This window comes from Melanotaenia boesemani, chromosome 12 (genome assembly GCF_017639745.1).
Source record: "Melanotaenia boesemani isolate fMelBoe1 chromosome 12, fMelBoe1.pri, whole genome shotgun sequence".
NCBI lineage: Eukaryota > Metazoa > Chordata > Actinopteri > Atheriniformes > Melanotaeniidae > Melanotaenia > Melanotaenia boesemani.
Genome location: NC_055693.1, coordinates 17,861,092 through 17,887,120, shown reverse-complemented (window position 1 = coordinate 17,887,120; position 26,029 = coordinate 17,861,092). Strand labels below are relative to the sequence as shown.

Sequence of the window (26,029 nt, the reverse complement as noted above, 5' to 3'; positions counted from 1 at the left end):
TTACTGCACCACAATGATTCATCATTTACAAGTTCATATGTTTTACCTTCAACTTGTCACTGTCCAGGAGCAGGAGCTGCTCGCCATCCACTCCCTTGGCTGTGAATTCAGGTGTGTATTGGTCCATGTTCATACCCATTAACCAGTGACAGACCTGCTGATTGGTCCACTCAGAAACTGGCCTGTTCTGCCACTGATATTCTTTTCCTGTGGTTGCTGGGTCATCATCTAAAGTCTAGACAGAAAACAGACATTACAGACTCATATAAAAATAATGTTGCTTTAGTTAGTTACAGTGATGATGTAAGAGACCCTCTGTTTACTGATTTTAAGTGTATTGAAATGCATTTTTCTGATATGATCAATCCAGAATGAAATGTTAGAGCACCTAGTGGCTTTTAGTACTTACTGAGTTGTATGTTGTGCTTAAGAATATTTTTTATATGGCATGTGCAAAAAATGATAGGAACATGATTCCAAAGGTTGGTCCAAAAATGCTCCAAAGACTCAGAATTTATGCATTCAAACGTTCGGTGTCCATATGATACTACAACTGTGTGTCAGTGTTGATCAGTGCTAATAATGTGCAGACAGGTGACAGGTACTGTGACACAGGCTAACTGTATTAAAACTGCTTAGGATATGTGAAATGTTTTGAGTGAAATTTTAACTCTATGAAGAAGGAAATGTTTTAAAAGCTGTTTTAGCTGGCTGCCTAAGCAAAAGAACAAAAAAGGCAACTATGCCATACAAAGAACATTTAGTACAATTGCTGCTGATACACATTCCCAAGCTGGCACATAGACAAGCGTGCAAAGACAGCAGATAAAAATGCATATAAAACATGTAATATAACATATATTCATGTTGAGGCAAACAAAAATGGACTAATTTTAGAGTAAAATAGAAGGTGGCTCATCACCAAGCAAACAGAAGCTAAACTATACATCATCAACATCACAGCTGACAAAACAAAACAAACCTAAGCAACAAGACTAAGGAAGACAAAACAAATGGCTGTAACACACAAACATGCTGCTTTCTGATATTCTCTCTCTATTCATGATTTAATCTCTGCTATGAAAGGGGGAGGCTCAAAGAGCATGCTTGAGAATGTCCCCTTTCAGTTGCATCAAGGCGTCCCACACAGCTTTTGTGACTGTGCAACAAGGAGAGCACTCACCTCACAGGAAGAGAAGATTAAAGTGTGTGAGCGCCCAGACAGATTGGGTTCAGCAACTAACCCAGAGATCTCTGAACTGGGACTGGCAGGGTTAGAATCATCTATGACTGAAAAACTCTGGAACAAGTGGAAACAAGGAACGCATTTACTAAAGTAACACATCACCAAACAACAGTTTTTCTTATATACTACAAGAAGTAGACAAATATAACAATATGAGGGTTATTTGTTATATTTGTATGTTATCAGTACGTTTCCATTAGGACTAGAATTATGCTGACAATCTAATTAATTTAGAAGCAGTCCAGGTTATTGATTATGAGCAATGATTTTAATCCTTAACAAGTGAAAAGAAGGAGGAAGATCATCTACTGTGCCGCACTATGTTCAAGATTATACAAACTAAGACCAGTCCACCACCAAAACTACATCATTGCCTTCAGGACTACAGAAGCTAACAGTGGTAATTCACACAAAATTCAGGTATGGGGTAATGTTTTCACTTAAGTAGATGCAGCATTAACTTTTCCATTAAAAGTTTATATGGTTTTACTTGTAATGTCTCCAAGTTAAAATGACAAACAGACCAGTAAGTTGTTGTGTGACCTTAGTGCCGTTTGGTTTTAATGGGATGTAAGACTCACATGATGAACAGGTAGTACACAGACGGTTGGTTAGAAAACAGCAGTGTTAGAGTTCAGATTAAATACAAAACTCTGGCCACAAATGCCCTAAAAACTACAGTATTTTTTTTCTAAAATAAGCTTGCAGGCTTTCTCAGTGTCTGGGACAAAAGGAGGTATAATTAAGCCCTGTTTCCACCAATGGGTGTGGGGCAGACTGGGACGGGAAGCATTTTTTCGCGTTTCCACACATGAAAACTGGGAAGGGTATCCTAATATCCGACCCAACCTACTTTTTTGGGGCCCTTTCGTTGGGGTACCAAATTAACCGATCTGACCCAACAGGGTGGCGTTTGACACACTGCAATCTGTTGATTGGTTGGGAAAAAAAAAAAAAAAAAGGTCACTTCCCGTGTGACCTGGCATAAAAACAAAGCAGGAATGGCTCCTTGTTTAGAGCAACAGATTTTATTTTTGTTGATTAAATCTCTGTTTAAAATGGCGTCACGAAGCACCGCCAAAAATAAAGAAGACAAACTGCTGGATGACCGCCATTCTCCTCCTTTGTTTCTGAGTTGTGTTTTGGTTCTACTTTATGGAAAGCTTTATGACAGCGTCATGCTAGTATGTAGCTTAAGGGAAGGAATCGCTATCTGGCTGATACTCAGCCTCTCAAGTAAGGTTACGGTTAGCTGTGGAAACGCAACGAGATTACAGTTTACAAACCATATCCACACCCTAACTATCCCGGCCCGACCTCCACCTGTTGGTGGAAACGATGCTTTAGATTCTTGAACACTACCACATACCCACTAAAAAAAAAAGTGACTCATTCACAGGTTGCATCGCAAGTGAGAAATTACAAATCCAGAACTAGGTTTGTTAGTAATGCTCTACTGTGTCATCTAAAATCAAATGCGGAACAAAAGCGTATATACTGTACCAAATCTAATGAACGACTGAAAAAAGAAGACCAGGAAAGATTTGTCTGTTTAAAAACAAAAACATGGTTTAGTGAAAATCATCAGGAAGCAAAGCACTGAAAATAAATCACACAGCAACAGAACCAAGTACCAAGGACCAAGAAAGCCATTTCTTGATAATCCATGGTTCTAAGTTCAGCCAATGTCTTGAAGTCATTAAACAATATTGTGGAAACAGCAACCCATGAAAACCTGCATGACAGGCAGGCTTGTGGTTGGGTGCATTTTCTGTATCACCTCTTGCGAACTTGGCCATAGAGCTACAGATACAGAGCTAATCTTATTACGCTACTCTCCTGTACACTCTGAAGTGGCATCCCATACATGCACATGTGATTTGTGTAATTAAGATGGAGTGTTGTTGGTCTTCCAATAGTCATGTCAGTTTTTTCTCCACATTTAATATTCTTTATTGATAAAGGAGCTTTTCAGTCTTTCTTTAACTTCAGTGTATATTTCAATCTTCTAATGCTCAGTAGTGTTCTTTACTGCAATGGCACTTGACAATAAATAGCAGGTTACAAGGACACAAAAAAATCCCCATACTATTTACTTACCATGCACCACCACACCAACACACAGCTCCAACAATTACTGTACAGTTTCAGAAGGAAGTGTGTGATTTTGTTTGCTGGGAAGAACGCTGTTTAAAAGGCTACATTTATGAAAGGAAGCATTGCTAGATGAAGAATATAAACAGGAGATATACCAGGAAAAGTCATGAACTAGAGGAGTTTTTTCTAAAGTTTGCAAATTTTTTGGTGTTAAAAATAAATAAATTCTGGTGGAATTTCTGGTCACACAGTTTCTGTTCTCTCATCTGCTGGCAGGGTTCAGACAGCTCCTCCACACACACACACACACATGCATTGTAAAACTTTTAACCTGGCTATGTGACAATATTGCATTATTCAAAGCTACCAGTTTTTTCCCCTAACAACTTTACAACTCTATTCTAAAAAGTTCAGGCCAGGCAGACTTGGAATTTGTTTCATCAAAATTTTAAGAGCTGAAAAATTCATCAAGACCGAAAGCGATTCAGTTTGTGGCAAATTTGTCAATTAGCAAATTTGTGTGGTGTAAAATCTTGAACATCTTGAAAATCTTCTAATGAAATACACCAACCAACCCAAAAAAAAACAAACAAAAAAAAAAAAACAAACAAAAAATTTTCATACCTTATTTTTGCGATCTTGGCTTTGTTCACTACCAGTCTCATTTGCTGTGTAAGGCAGGCTACTGCTGGAAGAGGAAGGCTCTCTGTCTCTATCCCTCTCTTTGTCTCCAAACCAGGAGAACGGCATACAGGTAGGGATGGAGGACATTGAGTCTGCAGGAGACAGGTTACCTCCAGATTCCTCTAGTAACTCAGCAGATCCTCTGGCCATTAGAAAAGTAGGACAATACAATTGTAGATTCAGACTAGTTTAAGATCTGGCATCAAAAATGATAAAAACTATAATTTATGTTCACATCATAATTGTGGCAATGACAGTTTTCAGTAAAACTCTAATATAGCTTTTCCATTTATATCTGAAGCACATTAATACCAGTAATATTTACAGCACTAAATTTGATAAGTTAAATCCTGTAATATAAGCCTCAAAATACCTGCTGTCTAAAGACGCTCTCATTGCCTCCTTGTCATGTTTTTTTGCCTTTTCCTCCTGACTTTCGGAGGCCCCTGTTTTGATTAGAAATAATATTTAGTTAGTGACAAAAGCAACAAAAAATTTGATGCTATTAATCTGTGATAACTTGGACAATTACCCAAAGTCTGGAAATCGTCTTTTAGGTTTTCCAGCTGAAGAAGCTTCACTTAACTCCTCTGCAATGAAATGGTAATTATCAGTCTCAGCAATGACCGCTTTCTACACCGAACATCATATGTGGCTCTTGACTACCTTTGAGCTCTTTTCCCTTGCCTTTGGACTCCCTCTTCTTGACACTCCGCATTAAAGCAGAGGGAGAATGTGGAGAGGAACTGTGTTTTGAAGGGGACAAAGGAGGACTACCGCTGTTTTCAACACTTTCTCCTTGTGATGGTGACAAAGATGGGCTACTGGAAACCTCTGCCTTAGTTCTAGAAACACCTCTAGTCTCCCCTGGATCATCTTTCTGTTCATTCTCTGGATAGCAAGTAGGGACTGGGAGGGACAAGCTTTCCTGGATAGACCTCCGCCTCCTGACAGATTCCTGTTCCTCCTGCTCGTCCTCTTCTTCAGTTTCCTGCTGGGACCAAGCTAATTATTTACAAGGACAATACAAGGAAGATGGGATAAAAGCTATTTATGTAACAACGAGCTCTGCTAGAAGACTGATTTCAATGTTATAATATTGTGCTATTGTACTATAAAGAAAAAAATGTAAGGCTGTCTTCTGTTGTGTTGAGAGAATGACAGTGTTGCAAATGGCAGCCTCATTCACTACATATATCAGCTCCAAGATCACAGGAGTCCAGATGACTGACCTTGGTTTTCTCTGTGTCCCCCCCCCCCCAAAAAAAAAAGAAAAAAAAGGACTACCGTGCCCCCTAGGAAAACACAGATACGCAAGTTCTTTTATTCTTTTTGCCATCACACTTCTTATCGCTGCTGATTGCAGCAAGTAGACATGGCGCAGCACTGTACTTATTGTTTTATTGATTTCTTCATTCTCCATGGCGACTTGTCTGTTTGTAGCATTTTTTGTTTGTTTTTATGTGGTCAATGACTGCCACTGACAGAGTGCCTGAATGTTTGTGTTTGTGATTGTTTATAATGTTACTCGTCTGGTAGACTGTAAACTGAATTTCCCTTTAGGAATAAATAAAGTTGTTTAAATCTTGAATATAATTCTACTTTCACTGTGACTGATTTACTCATAATTTGCAGTTACCATGTGATAGAGTTTATAAAAAAATAAAAAAAATAAAAAATCACCATACACCAAATTGCCAAAAAACACAACAAGAAGTTTGTCAATATACTAAGTAAATTTTCAGACCTCTCTAGCGACTATTAAAAAAAAAAAAAAAAAAAAAAGCAACTAGTGACTTTTCTTGTGTTATTGAAGACTTTTGGATACTAACACGAAAGCATGTGTCCTTTACTTTTCTCAATGCGAGTGCAGCCACAGGCCCATCCTCAGTCCAAAAGCACTCACAAGAGGCCCTTATCCTATGCAGAAGCAGTCCGGGCTCCCAGCTGCAGTCAGAGCCAAAGACGTTCACCTCTGTGCTATGCTCAGACTCTGAGCTGCCACTTAACTTGTTTGCTTTTATCATTCACTTGATCTGTTCTCAAATATTGTGAAAAAAAGGACTCTTATGAGTACACTTAATTTTTTTCACTACAATCAAACAATCTAAGACTGAATCTTTGCAGTGAGCTAATAGATCTTTAAAATGCCTTTATTTTACAATGTTTTTGTCTTTTCTTGTATTTGTAAATATATTTTTTTTTTTGTTGTTGGTGGATAGTTTTTTTTTTTTGTTCCCTTCCATATTATAGTATCGAAAATAGTATTGAGCACCATCCTTAGTATCGAGTTTGAAATTTTGGCATTGTGACAACCCGACCTTGTGGTCTTGTCTTTCTTAAACTGATACATTTTGAGTTGGCAGTGTGATTGTGAATGCAGGAAAAACCTGTTGTTTTTTTTTCCTTTCTTTCTGTCTTTCTTTCGGGTGCAGCAAATCTGCTCTTGGCATACCTGTGAGTGACTTTTAGTCACAGCAAGGCTCTCTTTCAGTTTGTTCCGGGATGGAGGCTGGCGTTTGGCTTTCTGGGCCAGCTGGCCCTTCGCTCTGTGGGCACTGGTGTCCAAACGCTTTGTTTTAGGTACCAACTCATTCCAATCTTGCTCTACAACAGATAACAAAATGAAGATGTAAAATTTCCAGACACTGGTTATGCCCGTGAGAACTTTTTTCCGTTCTTTAAAACTGCAAACTTTGCTTACCAAAGCAGAGTGTAAAATCACACATTAACTAGACAAAAGTAAAACAGCACTACAGTCTTACTGTGCTGAAATCAGAATTTCTATTAATTTCCAGTTTCAAAATACCAGACTGTTTTAGACTTAAATTTTGATAGTTCGTAATTTTACAAAGCTTATCTGACATTGTTGAATCCACATATCTAGACATTTTAAACCTGTTACATTAAAAACTGTTAACACGCAATAATGTTATATTAACTTTGTCAGAAGATTTGAATTCCAAATTATAAATAGTAATTGCCACAGAATATTCTTCAAGCTGCAGTGCTAAAACAAAAATTCCGTGAACAGTCATGACTCAAATGCAGAGCTGTTTTATAGGCTATGTCCAGGAACTGCTTATACATATTTGAGGCATCAGCAGCTTTGATTTTTGCTCATTATGAATAAAGTCATGCCATATATTGTATAGAGTCCGCTACTTTACTATCAATTTAGTATCCACTCTAACTCCTGAATATGGCTAACAGTTTTTATATATATGTATATATATATATATTTCCACATTGTTTTTAAATTTGATAAACAAGTTTTCTAAGTTGTTTTGTATAGCTTCTTTCGGGTTTATAGTCAAAGGGAAGGCCTATCTCCTCCATTAAGATTTAGAGATGGAGCTGCATGCTTTAATAATATATTTTTTTGATAATTGTATCTTTGCATGTGGTTATAGAGCAGTCATCCATGCAAGAATATCTGTCTGTCCATTATGCAAGTATTGCCTCCTTACAAGGGAAGTGAGACCACATCACTGTACTTCCTTTCTCCACTGGCTTCTTGTTCTCTAAAGGGCTGATGGTAATGTTTTAATAGCCAATTTCAAATCCCTTAACTGATTAGCAACACCTTATTCACTCAACTAAAAATGTTTCCCAGTCCAGCTAGAGAAGTGAGCTCAACCAGCTAGTTAGTCCAGGTTATGCCAAAAACTCAGCTTTGGTATACTACTGTTCAAAGGTGGAAATCCTCAGCCATATGGACTGTTTCCATCATGATAAACTGTTAAAGAAGACTAAAAACTTCACAGTAGGCAATTTAATTTCAATTTTATGACCCCCTGTACCTAGCAGTGAGTCAACAGACAGTGTGTTGGTGACTGAGTCATGGCTGCTAAGTCTCTCTTCTGTAGCAGAGTCCTGACCACTCTGAAATTCCAGAACTGGAGTACCCCCGGACTCCAGAGCAGCTATCTGTGGACAAAAAAGAAGAAGAAAAAAAAAAGTTGTCACACTAAGGCTTATTTCGGTATCTTGAGTGAGATGTATAAGCATTTATTTTCTGGACTGGTATCTCACCCTGTTTTGTAAGCTCTCCAGCTGCTCCTTGTACCACTTGTCTTTTTCATCTAGAATTTTTTTCAGTTCCTCCTCTTTCTTCACAAAGTCTATCTCTCTGGGGAGGAAACAAGTAAATTAGGAGGTCGTCTGATCTTTGTTTTTATTTGGAAACGTCAAGTTTTGCTTTATCACTAAGACATGCAATTTCTTTATCATATTATCCCCCCCCCCCCAAAAAAAGAAAGAATAAAAAATAAATGAAAAACAAAAATCATAATTCTAACCTTATGAAGGGTAAAATATTTTATTGTGATATCATGAACACATTACATCATTATAATTATGTAATTATTAACTTAAATTTTTATTTTGTTTGCTTTTTTTTTTAATCATGGTTGTTTTTAAATGTGTTCTATGAACACCACACAATAATCAACAGACATTTTCCATGAATAGTCTTGGGAAAATGATAAACTCACTTTTGCTGGTACTCCTTGAGCAGTTTCTTGGCCTTGTTGTACTTCTTGTCCAGGTTCTCATATTGAGCCTGAGTCTCAGATAATTGTTCATTTGCAGTCTTACACACAGCCTGGGCTTCCAGCCAGAAATTCTCCAACTTTGAGATTTTGTCATTGCTGTCATTCATTTTTTGCTCCAGTGCAGATTCCCTGTCTTCCCACAACGATTTTTCCTCCTCTGATTCCCTTAGCTGCACAGAGATGGTGACATGTTACTCTGGTTTGATGAAATTATTTGCTTAGCTGATGAGCTGCTTTTAGTGTGTTTGTTATGTTTGTATTAACGCTTACTTTAAAGAGCTAGGTCACACGACTTGTTTACTTTGAGTGGAAGCTTGTTTTCCTAGCCTAAACCTCTAAGTTCAGAGTTATTTTGGAGGAAAATACACAAAAACAAGTCATCATCATACCTTTTCCTTTAGCTGATTAATTTCTGCTATGGCAATGCTATGCTTGAGCTGCAGCTGTTAGAAACAGTAAAATAAAACAATTTTGTTACGTCTATTAAAATAGTTATAAATATAAACAAAATACTGAAGAGTGGATACTAAACAAGTAAATAACAATATGGTGGTACCTCTTTGAACTTGAATGCCATCTGAGAGCTATTCATGTTGGCTGGCATGAACAAGGTCTCTGAGTCAGGCAGCTCAAACACCTCGACATTCCGACCTGGAGAGAAATTGGAACCCAGTATCCTTTCTTCAACTTTGTCCTCCTCCTCATACCGCTCCTCCTGAAATATGATACATATGGCATCACATATTGCCAAAACCAACACACCGCTACTGCTAAAAAACATGTTCAACCCAGTGTCAACACTCCCACCGGTAGCCCTTGTCTGGAGGGAATATTGTAATAAATAAAACTTAAATTATCACTACGGATTAATGGGCTTCTCCACTAAGATTGGATATATGTGTTCATAGAATTACAAGCAAAAACATCAGCATCATATTTAGGAAAAATACTTTACATAACTAGAGACCAACTATACGAATCTATTTCCTCACTGATAATTTTGCCTTTTAATTAGTCTACTCCACTTAGTCCTATTTATTCTATGCACAGACTACATTGCCAAAGCAGAGGCTTGTGGTGGCTTGAACCTTAGCAAGCTTCAGCAAACATTTCACAATTCTGGCAGACAAACTGCATCTGAATGAACTTTTTCCAGCACACCACAGTGGTGACACGTTGCTTACTCATAGCCAGCTGCTAATTTCCTGCTCTAGCTGAGAGCAAATGGCAAAGGGGCTAATGCTGAGTTCATGTCAAATCAGCATTACTATGATTACATTTTTAAGACTTGCAAAAACCTTCTTTTGTAGAGGCTTTGATTTCCATATTGTTTATTTACAGTTTATCTAATATGACATTTACATAATATTTCTGTGAGAAATGACTGCTTTAGATGATCTACATTATCTACATGATCAGCTGACTCGCCTCCTCTGTGGAGTGTTCGTCATCCAGGTGTTGTTGCTGCTGTTGGTTCTTTTCTTGCTCTAGTGTCTCGCTTATGAGGCGGGCTACCTCACTCTGAGTTCCAGGCTTCTCCCGACCAATCAGGAATCTGTTTGAAAGTTAGATAGCAAACCATATTATTGGAATATAAAACATGCTTTTTGAAATATCAGCTTATTCAGCCCTTCATGTCTTTAGAATATGAAACCTTTGAGATGCACTTTACCTGAGCTTCCAATATGTAGGTCTTTAATTACCTTATAAATACTCATTATGGAGCCTCTTTGACATAAAAGCAAAAAAAATACCACCACTTAACCTTATCTCTGGACAAGGATATATCAGAGGAAATAATATAAAACCGACTCAACCACTCAATTATGTTTTGTTTTTTTTTTTGTTCAGGAGGGATTGAACTAACCTCACTGTGCCTTTGGTGTTCTTCAGAACTGTTGCAGCAAAGAGTTGGGTGACTCCCACCAGACTGATACCGTCCACCTCCACTATCTGGTCATTCACCTGTATCCTGGAAAGATCATGTGGGGTCACTACCAAAGGATTTATTCTGGAGATATGTGTACCCTCCTTCAGCATAGGAAATAAAATACAACTGCTTCAAATGCAGCTGACGAGAAAACTGTTTCTCTAGCTTTCTTCTGAGATTATAAATAAAATGGGTTGTTTATTGCACATATTTCTGAGGGTTAATGAATTCCTTATGTACTGCATCACAACCGATTGTAAGCCTTGTACACCGACTATATGCTATGTTTCATAAAACATTATGAGACTCTTTAGTGACGCAAGACATATGTTTATGGTAATGTAAATAGAGGGTTCACAGCACTAACTCACCGTCCATCTTTCTCAGCTGCTCCTTGCTCTGTTATAGTTTTGACAAAAATACCAAGCTTTTCCAGACCCTGGTCAGCTCCCACTCCCATTCCTATGATACTGATACCAAGTCCATTGTCCCCTGGTGACAGAGAAATTACACAGGTTTCAAAGCATGAGAAGGAAGAATTAAATGCAAACTAGCCAATGTACACAACTTTAAATGATAGACTTGTTGTATTTTAAGTAAAACTAAGTTAAATGTGTCTTAATGTTTATTTGTTAACACAAAATCAAAACAGGTGGCAAAAACCCAACAGAGTTAAATTTTGTACTGCCAAGAAAAAAAAATCTGAAATCTTCCAATTGGTGGCTGAACTTGCTCCATGCATTAATTTATTAAACCTACCCTTTTCAATCTCCACAGGAAACACATCCATCTTCTCCACTCTCTTCTCCAGTTCATATTCTGCTGATGCTGCAACTGGGTCAACATCATCATTGCGCCGATCATATTCTTCATTGGAGAAGGTGCTGAACACCTAGATTGATCAAAATATCAAGAGTATAGCATCAGTATCATATTCTACACCCATACAAGGGTGTCAAGCATTAGACAATGTGTGTTTTGTGTTTTTGTACTGAGCTCAGGTTGTCAAGCTCAAGCTTATTTCAACACTTGCCAAGGAAGAGGATGTGTTGGACATGATTTATTAAAAAATATTAAGCTGCTTCATCTGCAACTCCACTTTTTCTGAGAAATGTAAATCCCAATATTAAAACAGAGGAGGAATTTATAAAACGTGATACAGAGTTTTATGAAGTTATGAAATTTGAAGACAGGCTTCACAGAGCACTGAATGCATCTTAGAGTGTTTTCTGGTTCTATTTACACAAACACACATGCATGCAGTAAGGCAGATCATAAGCAGAGTGGAAAATGGGACACAGCTGGGAAGAACTAAGTAGTTGGATCATGCCATGATGAATTTTTGGAAACAAGAATTTTCACCCTTGCAGTAGAAAGAAATATTATGAGAAGCAATCAAAGAAAAAAAATATATTATGATTACTGCTCAGAACTTCAAACCAGGTTTACCTGATACTTTATTTCAAACAACAATACTATATTATACTAAGATACTATATTATCTTAGTTGCCACTGATTAAACACCAGACCATCTCTGCCACAAAGTCTGAAAAATCAGTCTGACAAACTATGGACAGTTTAGCATGTCCTCACATCAGCCCTGTGCTTTCAGGGCTTTCATTTGCTAGTTGAGCAGAAATACAGCAGCTAACTAGAAAAAGAAAAATAAATTTAGTTCATTTTGTTTGTTGTTGATGCACTGAACAGTTTTTTTTCCATACACTGCATTTCAAACATGATCCTCAGATAAAAGTCGAGTGGAGATAGAGAGTAGACTAATTTGCTTAATCATCCCACTTCATTGGACCACAGTGGAAACACAAACAACCACCATCTAACATAATTACTTAGTAATTAGACAAGATAATTTTGGTTTAGATGTAACTATAAAACATGATATTCTCATCTATGGATGGAACGTTCTAGTTTTTTTCTAAATGCAAACATCAAGATTAAAACTTAGGGCTTTCAAATCTGTATAAAAACATATCTATAATAAGGCTGAATTTAATGTGGTGAGTTTCAGATTCCTCATGATTTGGTACGGCAGTAATAAAATGTCTATTAATAACTATTATGCCAATTATTTTCAAATAAATAAATTAGAATATTAAAAATTATTAAGAAAACAAGCTATTTATCTCAGTTAATATAAATACAATTTGTCCCAAAGAGAGATATTTTTGGAGTGAAGACTTTGCATTTATATAGATGCTCCATATCTGAATTCAAATGTTTCATGGCCAAATGCAAAAACATTTATGCTAAAAACAGGTTAGGGGTAAATCAAATTCTGATTCTGGATAGAGCATGTGAAATGTTAATAACAAAACAGACTTTAGCAGACTCCCTCATGGGCTAATGCCCGATTGTAGGGATGCACCCAACAGAGGGTCACCAACATTAACCCCCAGCTTGGTCAGTATCATTTCTTATCCAGGTAGAGTCAAGATGACGCTGGAATGAATACCAAAAAGTGCATTATACATATAACTGATGACTGACCAAATTACAAGTTTGCTCAGAATTTGTCTCAATTTATAAAAGAGAATTGCTGCTTTTAGTGAACAATAAGCTAAATAATGGAGCAAAACAAAAAGCATCCTCATTGAGATTAAACATCTCAAAATTAGAAAGAAAAATGGCCTGCAGGTTGAAATGCTAGAAAAGAATTTATTAGTAATCGCACCAAAATTTTATTTAACTTTCATATACAGAAACAGTGGTTGGATACAGGGATAGAGCGGAAAACAGACAGGGTGCTGTTTACAAGTAAAGCAGGACACACCTAACTTAAGAGTTGTTTATCTGATCATTTCTGTTTTGGGAGGAAGTAGAAAATGAAGTGACTGAGCAGCATTCACAAGATGCACAGAGTCATTGTAGCCAGCTTGCAGTTGTTGCAAACTTAGCTAAATATTTTTTTATTGTTTATTTTATTTTTTATGTAAGCACAAAGTTGTCAAGTGCACGCTGGAGTTGAGCAGGAGAACTAAGGTCATTATGAGGGTTAATAAAGAAGTTCCCTTTTAAGCCACATTTGGATATAAAAGAAGCGCAAATCAAAGCATAGCTGCATATTGTCACATTATAAATTTACAAAGTATCAAAGACACACACTAACTAACTTAGCTTGTGAGTGTTAAACACTCAGTGTATAATTCTAATGAGCAATACTAGATATTTGAAAAGCAAATGAGTCAGTTCCAGGTTTTGATTATTGCTCCTTTTTATTTCTAGGGTTGTCAAAAATAAAGAAAATAAATTATGAAATACTGAAATACAATTAAAATAAATCCAATAAAATTCAGTCCATCTAAACACATTGTAAAATGACATTGCTGCACACTATGTTTAATATTACTCATAAAAAACATTAAAGTGAATAGCCATTTTAACTCAGTGTATTCAACTCACTGAAAGTGACACTGGTATGTCAACCAAATAATTTTAGCCAACACAAACTCAAACTCAAATGTTTTCATAATGAACAATTTAGTTTACAAAATTAACAAACTAGTATTTTATTTCAAAAGAAATGATAAATATTAGATTAATTTACCATCCGTGTTTGAAAAACAAGCACTGTAACTTCATGATTTTTTTTTGCTCCTAAATTACTAAAGATTACTTAGAAAAAAAGGTTCATTTCTATGAGTTATTTCTAAATATCAACATTGAAAAATACAACAGCATTGCATTAAAGATTTAATATGCTGTGAATGCGTTAGAACTATTTTATGTAGGAAAACAACAGCTGCAATTGCTTTTAATAAAATGTTTTTTTTACCCTCCTTAGTATCATGCATTGCAAGTATGAGGTATTTTCTTGGGTATCAATATTGAGTTAGAAATTCTAATATTGTGACAAGTCTATTCACTTACCACAAAATGTTTTAAAAAAAACAAAAACTTGTGGAAATAGATAGAATAGATAATTATTTTATGTAATCAAATAAAAACTTCCATTGTGAGAATGTCAAGGCTTGAGAATCAGCCTAAAGCAAAACCACCTCCTCTCTTTCTGTCTCCCCAGTATGTAGCATTTGGGTGAAGTTTAAAACAGTACTGATACGTTTCCAGAACTCATTAAGCTGTCCAGTTTGTCAAAGTGAATTTGTTGAACTGCTTCCTGATGAATTTCAGATACAGTCAATAGAGGATTCACACTGTATTTCCCTAGAAAACATGTAGTGATAGGTCAACTTGACAGGTACCTCAGCCATGTAGTATGTAAGCAAGTACGACTAGTCACTAGCTGAATGTGCACTTTGTTGCTCCACTGTAGTTCAGGCAGGAATGCTATTCGTAGGGCCTCAAAACTTTGATAAAAAATGGTAAAAAGTTTTTAAAAATTAAATGCAACTTGAGTAGTGTAAAAGAAACATACAATTTATTTAAAAAATAAGGTGAAATAATCCAAGTCTGTATCAAAATGATCTCACTTTTCTAATTATAACAGAAAAAAATTATAATTCTGATCTGTGATTAATTTCAGCTGATACCAGATTTGACTCACAGATTTGTTTTTGCAGGGGACAAAAAAACAAACAAAAAAAAAAACAAAAAATAAGGAAGATGAAATTACTTTAAACTGTTTGAACAGAGAATTGTATTATCACCAAAGTGCATGGACCTCACAATATTATGGCAGCCAAGAGCAAAACTAACATCAGTGCCGCAACAGTAGCCACTGACAGCTGTAGCTGTCCTGGCAAATCCTTGACTGGATGTGCCATTGCTAGTCACTGCTGTCCCCATTTGAACCAGCTACTGTTGTAATATGCTACATAGCTGGCACTGCACAGGTAAAAACAGGTTAACCACTGGCAAATACATAGTGGTGTTCCAGTTACTTCATAATGTTAAGCATTGTAGCATGTCCAGAGATCACACCTGCTAAACTTCCTGAGTATGTCTTGGGTTAGAAAGTTAAACTGAGATTAGTCATGTGATCAACTCCAATTAGAAATCTTAAATGACTTGCCAGCACAATTAAGTTTCTCATTCATATAAAAGAGGAATGAACATATTACAGTATTTAATATAACTTTTTAAAAATAATCAAGCAGCTACTTGAGATAAATTTTCCATTTGAATTTTTAACCATTTAAAAATGTATGTATGGCATGCAACTCTACCAGTTCTTATGTTTAAAACTGACCTTAGGCTTTTACAATTTAAAGTAACACTGCATGCCTTTGACAAACTTGAAAGTGCCAGTAGATGTGTGACAAAGCTTATCCATTTTCATTTACATTGTTAAAAATGGATTTGTGGAACTAGAGCACACAGAAATGTCATCAAGGATAAAAGATGCTTTTGAGTTTAGACTTTGGAGACTTTAGTAATTAAGGGTTGCAAATGTAGGTTAATAGAGTATAGACAGCACTACTGCATTCAGTCCCATGGCATTAACCGTTCTTCTCCCCCTTACCTCTCCTTGATCTCTCATGTCTGACTTTTCTGTTGCCATGAACTACTAGCGTCATTTTCTAACAATATTCTGTTCTCTGCTGAAACCTAATCACTTAACCACTGTCTTGTTTTTAAGATAGACATAAATTGGTCTGTTTACTGGGAAGTTAAAATTTAAACAGACTCCCCCCCCCAAAAAAAAAGTTATCCCAATTTCCCTCCTTAAATCACTGCTGATCTCTGGGGCTTTGATATGATCAGCAGACTGTAAATGGCATCATCTCCATTTCGTCCTACAAACTAACCCTAAGCAAGATGTGTGTGGCTTTTCATCCAACGTCTACAACTGTAGTGGTTTGTCTTCTTTATGCGAGACCCACATCCACAGATGTACACATGCCCACACCCAAAATGAAACTCTTTCCATCCCTTCCCTAATTCCCTCCATATAACTGAATACCAGTGTGGGAAATGATCAGCAGCTATGAGAAAAAGCAAACCAAAGAAATCTCTTGCCACTGCAAAAAACACAAAGGGCTGACCGCTGGATAGGGGAGCTTGTAATGGTAAACGAGGCTACAAAAAAAGACAACAATCAAAACATGCTGTGCGAGTGAGCTGGGGCAGGGGTGGCAGCAAGCACAGATTACAGAGTAATTAGGAAAGAAAAAAGGCATGGAGCCCAGTATTTTTTTTTTTAAAATCCAAGTACACACAACCAAACAAAACAGCATATCTCTAATGTTTCCTGGACACACCAACCTGACTGTGATGACACAACAAATCAGCAGATTGTGTTACAAGGCAGGTAAACAAGAAATGAACACACAGGTGGCGCCAGGAGCCTTGTTAATGTGCAATGTTATTTTCCTATCAATAAGAACAAAAATAAATTTTCTTGAAGAATCAAGAACATGCTGCTTTCTGCTGTTAAATATTTTGATAGGGCAAAACATAATTTTCTTATTGTAATATCTTTGTTTTTCCTTTGAATTGGGCTGCATACATTTCAGCATGGCCACAACATCCTAAATAAGTTGGAATTAGATTTTTTGCAAAAAGTGGTCATTTTAACCCACCATAAACATCAAAATTAACATAAAAAGAAATAGAGATCTGAACCAGATTAGTCCGATGTTCTTGCAATTGAATGACAAAACCTGAAGAAAAAAAAATCTGGGCCACAATTGTACTCAGCATGGGTATACAGAATGCATGTGAGATTAGTTGGCTGCCAGCTGTCCTGCCTCCAGGAGGGGAAGGGTTCAGTGTCCTATATGTTGCCATTATTGAACTGTGTCTTATGAAACGCAAGAAATACAGCATTAGTAAATTTCCTATCAGCCACACTGTCCAAAACATTTGACATCAGTCACTCAAAAAAAACGCTTTTAGTAAACAAAGTTCACATTTGCCTTCCAAAGTGTTTAATATAAAAGCTAAAGCAGGAAGAGGTGGAGTAAAAGAACAGAACCAAATTCCCAATGGGAAGTGCAGTACATAAACAGGTTCAGCAGGTTAGTCTATAAATGGGCTTACAAAAACGGTACTGACTGCTGCTCTGTAAGAACCGCTAAAAACGTTTAACAAAATAACTTTTACCTTTTAGTGAAAATAGCATTCTCAAACGTGTTTGCCTGTAATCACAAAGTTAATCTGTTCAAGGCAATTACAATCAGCCCAACACTCAGCCCATGAAAGTTGTTTAATGAGCAGCATTGAGCTGACTGCATTAGTATTCTGCCCTGTCTTGTCACCAAATAACCCAGGTGGCTGAAGAGAACTCAGATCCTCTCTGCTACTTAGATGAGGGTGGAGCCAAGCCAGGGACATTCCTACACAAAAGACCCATCTCAGCAAGGAAATGAGAAGCATAACACTAATGGATCATTTAACGGACTTTTGCAGACACACCACATAATTGTACACTTATTTTAGCCTAGAAACTTATCTAAAGCAGGTGAGAAATCTATAAGCCAGATGCATAAAAAAATAAATAAATAGACTGTCCAATCTTTGACCACATCCCCGTGCGTTCAAGAAGGAACAAAGTGGCTAAAAAGTGCTGTTGGTGCTTCCTTTAACTGCAGGGGTGTTGTTTTGTTACGTCATCTCTTTTTTTGACTACCATGTCAAAGGTTGCTCTGTTTAAAATTACTCAAATCCCATGCCAACCTCTTTCTACATATGAGATAACTACTTTAAAAATGACTGTGCAGGCTGTGTCCCCAAGCAGATAACACAACTACAGCAGGAAGTGCAAATCATTCAGTAACTATTGGCTTTTTATGACACCATAAGGTACAGAGAGATAGCGAACACACTAAATGATATAAGCCTTTAAACTGGTCATAAATAAACAAAAAATCACTGACCAATTAAAGATTTATGGGTTGAATGGTCTTGTTGAATATGGACAATGTAGTTCACAATGACATAGTCCAATATGTAATAGAAGTTTAGAAGAAATAATTATATATATATTGATAATGCAGAAGATATTACAAACGTTTACACTGACAGAGCAGAAATGGGAATGCAGCATTTAAATGAGCAACTGACGTTTGTGTGTTCGCATATTTGCATAAAAATCTTAATGTTTAATCTCATATAATGCTGACCCATTTCCTTTCTTATACTGTAAATTTTAAATACCAGGGACATTAAATGCATGTGTTAATAGACTGACATTCAATATTTAGCTTGACTGCCCCAGAAACTCTCTTTTTCCAACTTTCCCTTTTCGACCCTGATGAGGGTGATACATGTTGAAAGTGGATGTCCGCTTTCCTTCACAAAGAGGACCTTTCTTCCACACAGGACATCTCCTCTGTCAAGAAGACTTGGGTTACTTGGGGACCTAATCCTCTATTGAACCAGCAGCACAAAGCACTTCCTCTCTGTTAGTCATGTACAACTCAAGTACATTCAATTTCAGAGCCAGCTCTGACTAGTAGACTGTGGATAAAGATGTACAGTTGACAGGACGCTTTTGTTTGCTCTGCCACAGGTAGAGATGTTGGCTTAAGGACGTCTATGAGACTAGACATCCCTGCCACCAAATATTGACCTCTAAGGTCTTAATCATAGCCCATATCAGGGTTTTGACAAAATTGTAACTTTATAAAGCCTGTATACTGCATTCTCTCCCACAAGTAACAATGATTTTTAAATAATATGAAAAAATCTACCAGACATAGTTAACTAATACACAAAATAGGAGGGGTGGTAGTTGATTTTTGTTTTCAATCATAATGTGGACTTGGACGATTCTGAATTGACCTACAAAAGTTATGAATATCAAAAATATTGATTCTGTTAATTAACAACACAATTTTAAGGAACACAAAAGGCTCAAAATAGCAGAAAACAGCACCCAGGTTGTCTGTTTGGGGACATAACACTAACAAACATGATGTTCACATTGAGTATAAACACCAACCGCACTGAAAGCAGTACTTCGGCTTCATGGGTGGATTCGTTTGCTCAGAAAGTCCGGTACGTTTGGGAGGTGTGCAAATGTAAACAAAGTCGGCTGTGAATTGAAGAAGCAATCTCTGATTCGCACTAAAAACTTAAATGTCTGTTAGCTTCAAGTGAACCAAATGCAGGCAGTAGGCCACAACACAATGGTCCTTATGGGTGTGTTTGGACAATAGATGTCTCTGGCTGGAAGAAATGTGTCAGCGGTCAGAGCGTGGAAGACACCGTAAAAGTTCTGACAGAAATATGGTCAACCTAAGAGCAATATGGGATCTGATGCAGCTCCATGTGTTGATCCAATGAGGTGGAAAGAGAAGTTGTCCTACATTAACCAATAGATGAATGAGTATTTTTCTTTGTTGGATGTTACGAGAAACCATGTCACACATTTCCACTCTGAAATCAATAGTAAAAGTCGTCACTCAAGAAAAGAAATTGATGTATCAATAACCAGTTTTATTATCACATTGCGGCCATCTGAATCGTAATCGTTGAGATTCCAACCCCTACTAATAGTCAATCAAAATTATTCTGCAACCACTGTTATAGTCAACTCATGACTTAATCCCCTTTAGAATAAAAAATAATTTAAAATAGACCTTTATACATCCCACTTAGTCTTAGTCTCTCTAACAAATAATAATCTGCTCCTTTTCTATGTTTTACATAATTTAAAAACAAGCAAATATATTACAGTTTTAACTGTTGGTCAGATTAAAGGATTAATGTGAATATTACAATAGGTTTTGGAAATTGCAATACAGTTTTCTAGATTTGATAAATGATGTTGGTAACATGTTGATGAAAGAAAACTGCTGAATATATCATGAAAATAAGCTTCCACAGCATTCGAGGACAATCATCTTTACTTTTGGGCTATAATATGTGAATACGTTTCACAAACAAACTTACTGATCTGGGACAATACCAACTATAAGTGACACAAACAATTTTCTTTGGAGTGAACACTGGGGATATGCGTAAACCAGTCAAAATATACAACCATCTTTCTTTAGCAGAAAGCCATCCCCTCATGGTAGTTATGAACAGTATGTCAACTGACCTGACAGAGAGGAAACTATGACATATTGTTCTGATACATGACTGCAAGTTTATCTGTCACAATTCAACTTAAGGCAAATTAGGCATTTTGCTGTTTGTCCCCTTTACTACAGTTCAGCTTCTCATCCCCTGTCTCAGTATCCCCTGATGACTAGGATGGGAAAGGGGAGGGGTAACACACCCTGAGATAACACATTTTAAAGCCTGGATAAACAACTAACTGCTCGCAAGCTGTGTAGAATGCAAGGGAGTGATTTGTTTCTCTCTGTTTTAACTAAATGTTGATTAGATATGGTGATGATGGAATAGTAGTAGTGGAAAATATTCATTTTCCACCACACCCCTAAAGTACAAGCTGAAAATGCATACTATGATGATAGGTGGAAATATCAAAAGTGCTTACATTGGGGGGGGGGGGGGGGGGGGGGGGGGGAGAGTACCTAAATTGCAGACAACAAATGAAAATATGATAGTGAAACTGTAACAGAACATTACAGAGATTTTCATTAGTGCAAATTCTATGATTTATCTAAAAGTTGACTGTCTCTAAGATTTTACTTATTTTCTCAACCATGTCTTCACAACAATGGCAGCGAGCAGAAAAAGAGGCAATCCAGTGCTGGCAAAGATTTAAAGTAGAGCTGGGCCAATACCAACATTAGCATCGGAAATACTTTGTGATCCTGCCAAAAGTAAGGGAATCAGTGAGTATTTCTATCTAAATACTATCCAAAACCACAGAAACTGAATAATTATTCTTTTTTCCTGCTCAACCCAACCACACACAGACACATGAAGTTAGGCAATCTTGCGTGACGATTATTTTGAGTTGGTAGGCAGAGAAGCAGGGGCACGTGAGTCACTGCTGTGCTAACATTTAGCAGTAGCTTTATGTTGCCAATTTGGAATTATTACTCTTTAGAAAATCTCACTAGCAAAAGAGCAACATGCCTCATATGCAAAGCTAAAGTTTCCAGAGTTAGCATATTTATCACCAGCAACTTTATTAAGCACATCGGTTGTCATCAGATGAAAAAGCACGAGTTTGTTGCCTTAAAGGAAAAGGGCAACGAACTGCAGCAAAAACACACTGGCAAATGCTTTTAAAAAAACCGTGAGGATTTACAAAAAAAAAAAAAAAAAAAAAAAAAAGGGAAGGTCAGTTAACAGTAAATATTTGTAAGCATTGGCTCCTACTGTTGATACAAAACAGTAGAAACGGGCAAATTTTAGGCATAGTCGCAAATGGTGATTAATCATGATTAATTTGTAAGCTGTAATTAATCTGATTAACAACTTTATTAATATGTCAGACCTAATATATATACACACACACACACACACACACACACACACATACATATATATATATATATATATATATATATATATATATATAATTCATGTATTATAGTTTAGCCCATGCCAGGCCCTTGAATGATAGTAACAATACCATACATCAAAGTCTATAATAAATATTAAATTATAAATTGAATTGACCTCTTAATAAAATTACCCAGGTATCGGATTGGTACTTGATAACAGCAGATATCAAAACCCCAGGTATCGGAATCTGTATCGAACAGAAAATAAATGGTATTGGAACATCCTAATTGAAAAACTACGCAAAAGCTATGCACACACAAAGCCTTACTGTGGAATATTAATTTTAATCATACGGCATACAGTTCCAATGAACATACTAATTCTGAAAGTACCAATGTTAATACAACCAGGGATACTGCAGATTTTAACAGCAAGGTATCATGGCTTTTTAATAAAAGTATTTGTCATTCTGAATACATTAATAATTTTTAAAATCATTTCTTCATGATTAGTAAAATAAATCAATCTTATAATTAAATCCTTAAATTACCATTATCCATGTTGGACAGAAGTTAAACGAGCAATGCATAATCTATGTTAAGAAGGAAAACTTTAAAGTTTTTCCACACATGAAAACCAGAAGAATAATTAAGGGTTTTGACCAGCTGTCATGTAAATACTAGGGCTGGGTACAGAGACTACATTAATGTAGTACCATTTACTGAACAAATGGTATCTAACCAAATGGGAGCGTTATTTTGGTGTCTCATTTGGGTTCTACTTAAATGCCTGAGCTGCTGACAGCAATGTTTGCTCTGTGATGTTTTCAAGCTGATGTTACATGCAATAGAAATATCTAAGCATGTGCAAGCTCTTGTAAACAATGTACTTGCAAATTAAACAAATCTGTTATTACCTAGCTACCTAAGACAGGAAAACAGCCCAAAACAACAGACCACCACAATTGCAAATAAGGGAGTGAATGTGTTTGATTTGATAATGTTTCTGATGAGGCATGAAATGCTTTGAAAACAGAAAAAGCACTGTGTTTGACTCCTAGCACTTCCCAATGTCAAAGAACAAAACCCATATTTGTCACTATTGACGTAAAAAACAAATGCACACGACAGAAAAACTATGAAGCAGCAACTGTTACTAGCCAGCACACTAGCTCCCTGCAAATTCTCTGAATACTCACCTGCTCTATTTACATTACACATGAGCTCATTCTGATGTCTTCCAAATGTAACTCTAGGGAGCCATCTGTACAAAGGCATCCAGAACCTCCAAAAGATTTCAGACCAAACAGCTTAAATGAGTAAAAACACCCACCCTGTGCAGATGTGGTCATGATTTCATAGCATATAGCAAGCAAAAGGCTGAATTCTCTCATTCGCATGTCATTCAGCTTTGCAGACACCTAGTAACGAGCCATTCATTTGATTCAGGTGTGTTAGAGAAGGGCTGCATCTAAAAGTTGCAGGATAATAGATCTGAAGGACCGGACTTGGGCACACCTGGAATATAGTCTAGAGTTAAGTTTTATAGTTAAGAGTAAAGTTTTACTCATGTCTACCTCATTGTAGACCTTGTTTAGCTTGAGTTCTTCTCTCACAAGCTCCTTGCAAACTTCCCCCCCCCCCCAAAAAAAATACCACAACAGTACTTTCTCTGGACTCCAAACCTTTCCCTCACCTCTTATAAGATTAAGGGTACAGGCTGTCAAATTACCTGCCTCCCTGTTCAGCAAGATTAAATAAATCATAGTTTTGGTTTTATCTGAACTGTGGCAAAGCTTTTCTGATGATACAGTGCAGCAAATGTGCCATGAACATACCAGACAAAAGTGTTCATTCTGAGCTTCCACTAATTTGTTTTGTGTCTGCACTGAACACCCAGGTCAGACAGCATTGCTGAGTCAGTGAGATGGTGGTTTATAATTATAGTACAGTGCAATACCTTTTAGGTATTTCAGCAACAGTATTTCAAATATAAACAACATAAAACACTTACCAAAATGGGATCTGTGGAGAACTTGATTTTCCTCTTTGGGGGAGGTTCATCCTCATCTGACAGACCAGGGGCCTCATAGGAGTCATCATATTCATTATACATTTGATCCTCTTCATCGTCCTCTACCTCCTCCTCTTCCCTAAGGACCTGGTCTACATCTCTGTCATCCACAAATGCTGCATTCTCAATACCGTACACTACTGGAGAGGCTCTATCCAGAATGCTCTGATCCACCTGCTCCTCTAGCGTACCCTCCTCCTCTGCTGTCTCATCATCTTCACCATAAGTATCTTCACCATCTGGACTTGTAACTAAATCTTCTTCACTTCTCTCTTCTTTTAATAAAAATTCATTTTTTTCCTCCAGGAATCTTCCTTCATCCACGGTGTCTGTTATCCTTTGTGCTGCCTTTTTGGTCTCTAGTGATGTGACCTGATGAGCTGGGTTAAAGCTCTGTTTTTCTGGTGGAAAAGCTCCTTTCAGGACATGTTGGTGGTTCTCTTTTTGTTTTTCAAACACCTCGTCTTCATTGTTTTCACCCTCATTCTCCTCACTTTCTGAGGACTCATTCTGAACCACGACCAGTTCAGCCCGTACCATACCAGCCCCTTTGGAGTCCAATGATGAAGTCTGGCTGGGTTGTTTGTCTCCAGCATGGCTACGTATTACATTGTCATTATTGCTGGCTTTTTCAGGGTATTTGGCCCTGTTGGCACTCTGAAAGCCACCAGCTGATGGAAAAGGCTGTTTCATATCCATTGGGGATGGACTACATGGTTTGCCTCCATCCCCACCAACAGATGTACGATTAAATCCATCAACAGATGAGGAATACTTGTAGCCACGGCTTACTGGGGTAATTTCCTCTGGTGAGAGGGGTTTGTGCATGGCATCGTTTGTCAAGGAAACGGATTTGGGTGCTTGGAATGTTGGCTTAAGCCCAAAACTTGACCCCACAGATACAGATTTGCTGTCTTTACTTTTGTTGGTGACATTAGTTACGACTGAAGAGTCAGCGGAGTCTTTTACAGAAGTAGGTTTAGATGAAGTCTCCCGTGCTGGAGAGGTAGGCTGTATATGTTCAATAGTACTATGTTGTATAGCAGACACCATTCCTATCTTCCCAGCAGATGTGTTGTCTTCTGAGTCATTGTCAACCATAAAATTTTCCAGTCTCCTTGACATGGGCCCTGCATTCAGTGACACTCTAGATGAGTGTCTTTTTTCACCATCAGCCATGTCATCGGAATGACTTTTAACTGTTGATCCATGACTTTGTTCATTTTTGTTAGTGGTTTCTGAGAATTCTGATACCCTCCTTGGGCTTTTGTCATCAGATGCACTTCCTAACGATAAACGGTTTACTACTCTGTTTGGAGACTGCTTTTCAGCTGCGGGCTGCTCTTTGATGCCTCTTTCAAATAGTTTTCTGGTCACAGAAAACTTCTCTGCCAAAGCCACTTTGTCAATCTCAACTTCTTCTCCCTTGGGTGTTTTATCTAAATTGTGTGATTCTGGGCTTGCGGCACTGTTGAGGTTAACTCTGTGAGTGTTGACTGAAAATTGCATCTTCGGTGGGGAAACCTGGGGAATTTTATCCCCAGGAACATCAGACTTCAAAGTTACTTTCCCTTCTTGGCCTTCCTGCTGTTGACCATCCATCTGTAAAAATATATTCTTTATTTTATTCACTCTGGTTCCAAAAGGCCTCCCTCTTGAGTCTTCCCGGACGTCATTGGATCCATTTGCAAATGAAGACTCAGACTCGGACTTTGGCCCATCGAAGGAGCACTTAATAGCGTGGAAGTCAGACTTGTATGCATTTCTGTGAGGGGACGCGCTTCTTAAGCTCCTGTCCCCTCCTTTGCTTTCAGCTTTAATCATCTTGCTTGCTGGTGGCAGACGTACAAATCTTAAAACCGGCTTCTATGATTCTTGGAGGCTTTGATGGGGAACTACTATATGACTTTAAGCAACCATGGGTCCGGCGGAGGTTTTCTGGAGCACTGCTCTCAACTCAAGCGAAGTCATCTAAAGACAGGATAGGGAGGCGGAGTCTTAATATAAGCACGATACACCTTCATCTCACCTTTTCCAAACAGATATTGCTTATTTAAATATGTTTTACTTAAATATGCATTTCTATGTTAAAATTTAAAAATTCTCAAAAGTTCAGGTAAAGCGCAACGTTCATTTAACTGACTGTTGATAGC

At 37.3% G+C, this 26,029-nt stretch overlaps 1 protein-coding gene across 1 annotated transcript in view; it reads right to left on the bottom strand.

The window, feature by feature from the left end:
* ppp1r9ala (protein phosphatase 1 regulatory subunit 9A-like A) overlaps positions 1-26,029 on the bottom strand; it is a 28,190-nt gene that overhangs the window by 1,653 nt on the left and 508 nt on the right. Inside the window, 19 exon segments of the mRNA XM_042001948.1 lie at positions 47-235; positions 1,184-1,300; positions 2,750-2,794; positions 3,968-4,169; positions 4,401-4,435; positions 4,437-4,473; positions 4,560-4,617; positions 4,694-5,018; positions 6,483-6,634; positions 7,831-7,957; positions 8,063-8,159; positions 8,524-8,753; positions 8,973-9,026; positions 9,140-9,298; positions 10,012-10,138; positions 10,451-10,555; positions 10,885-11,005; positions 11,273-11,405; positions 23,817-25,847. Of these exon segments, the coding sequence (XP_041857882.1) occupies positions 47-235; positions 1,184-1,300; positions 2,750-2,794; positions 3,968-4,169; positions 4,401-4,435; positions 4,437-4,473; positions 4,560-4,617; positions 4,694-5,018; positions 6,483-6,634; positions 7,831-7,957; positions 8,063-8,159; positions 8,524-8,753; positions 8,973-9,026; positions 9,140-9,298; positions 10,012-10,138; positions 10,451-10,555; positions 10,885-11,005; positions 11,273-11,405; positions 23,817-25,700 (4,197 nt within the window). The 5' untranslated portion in view covers positions 25,701-25,847.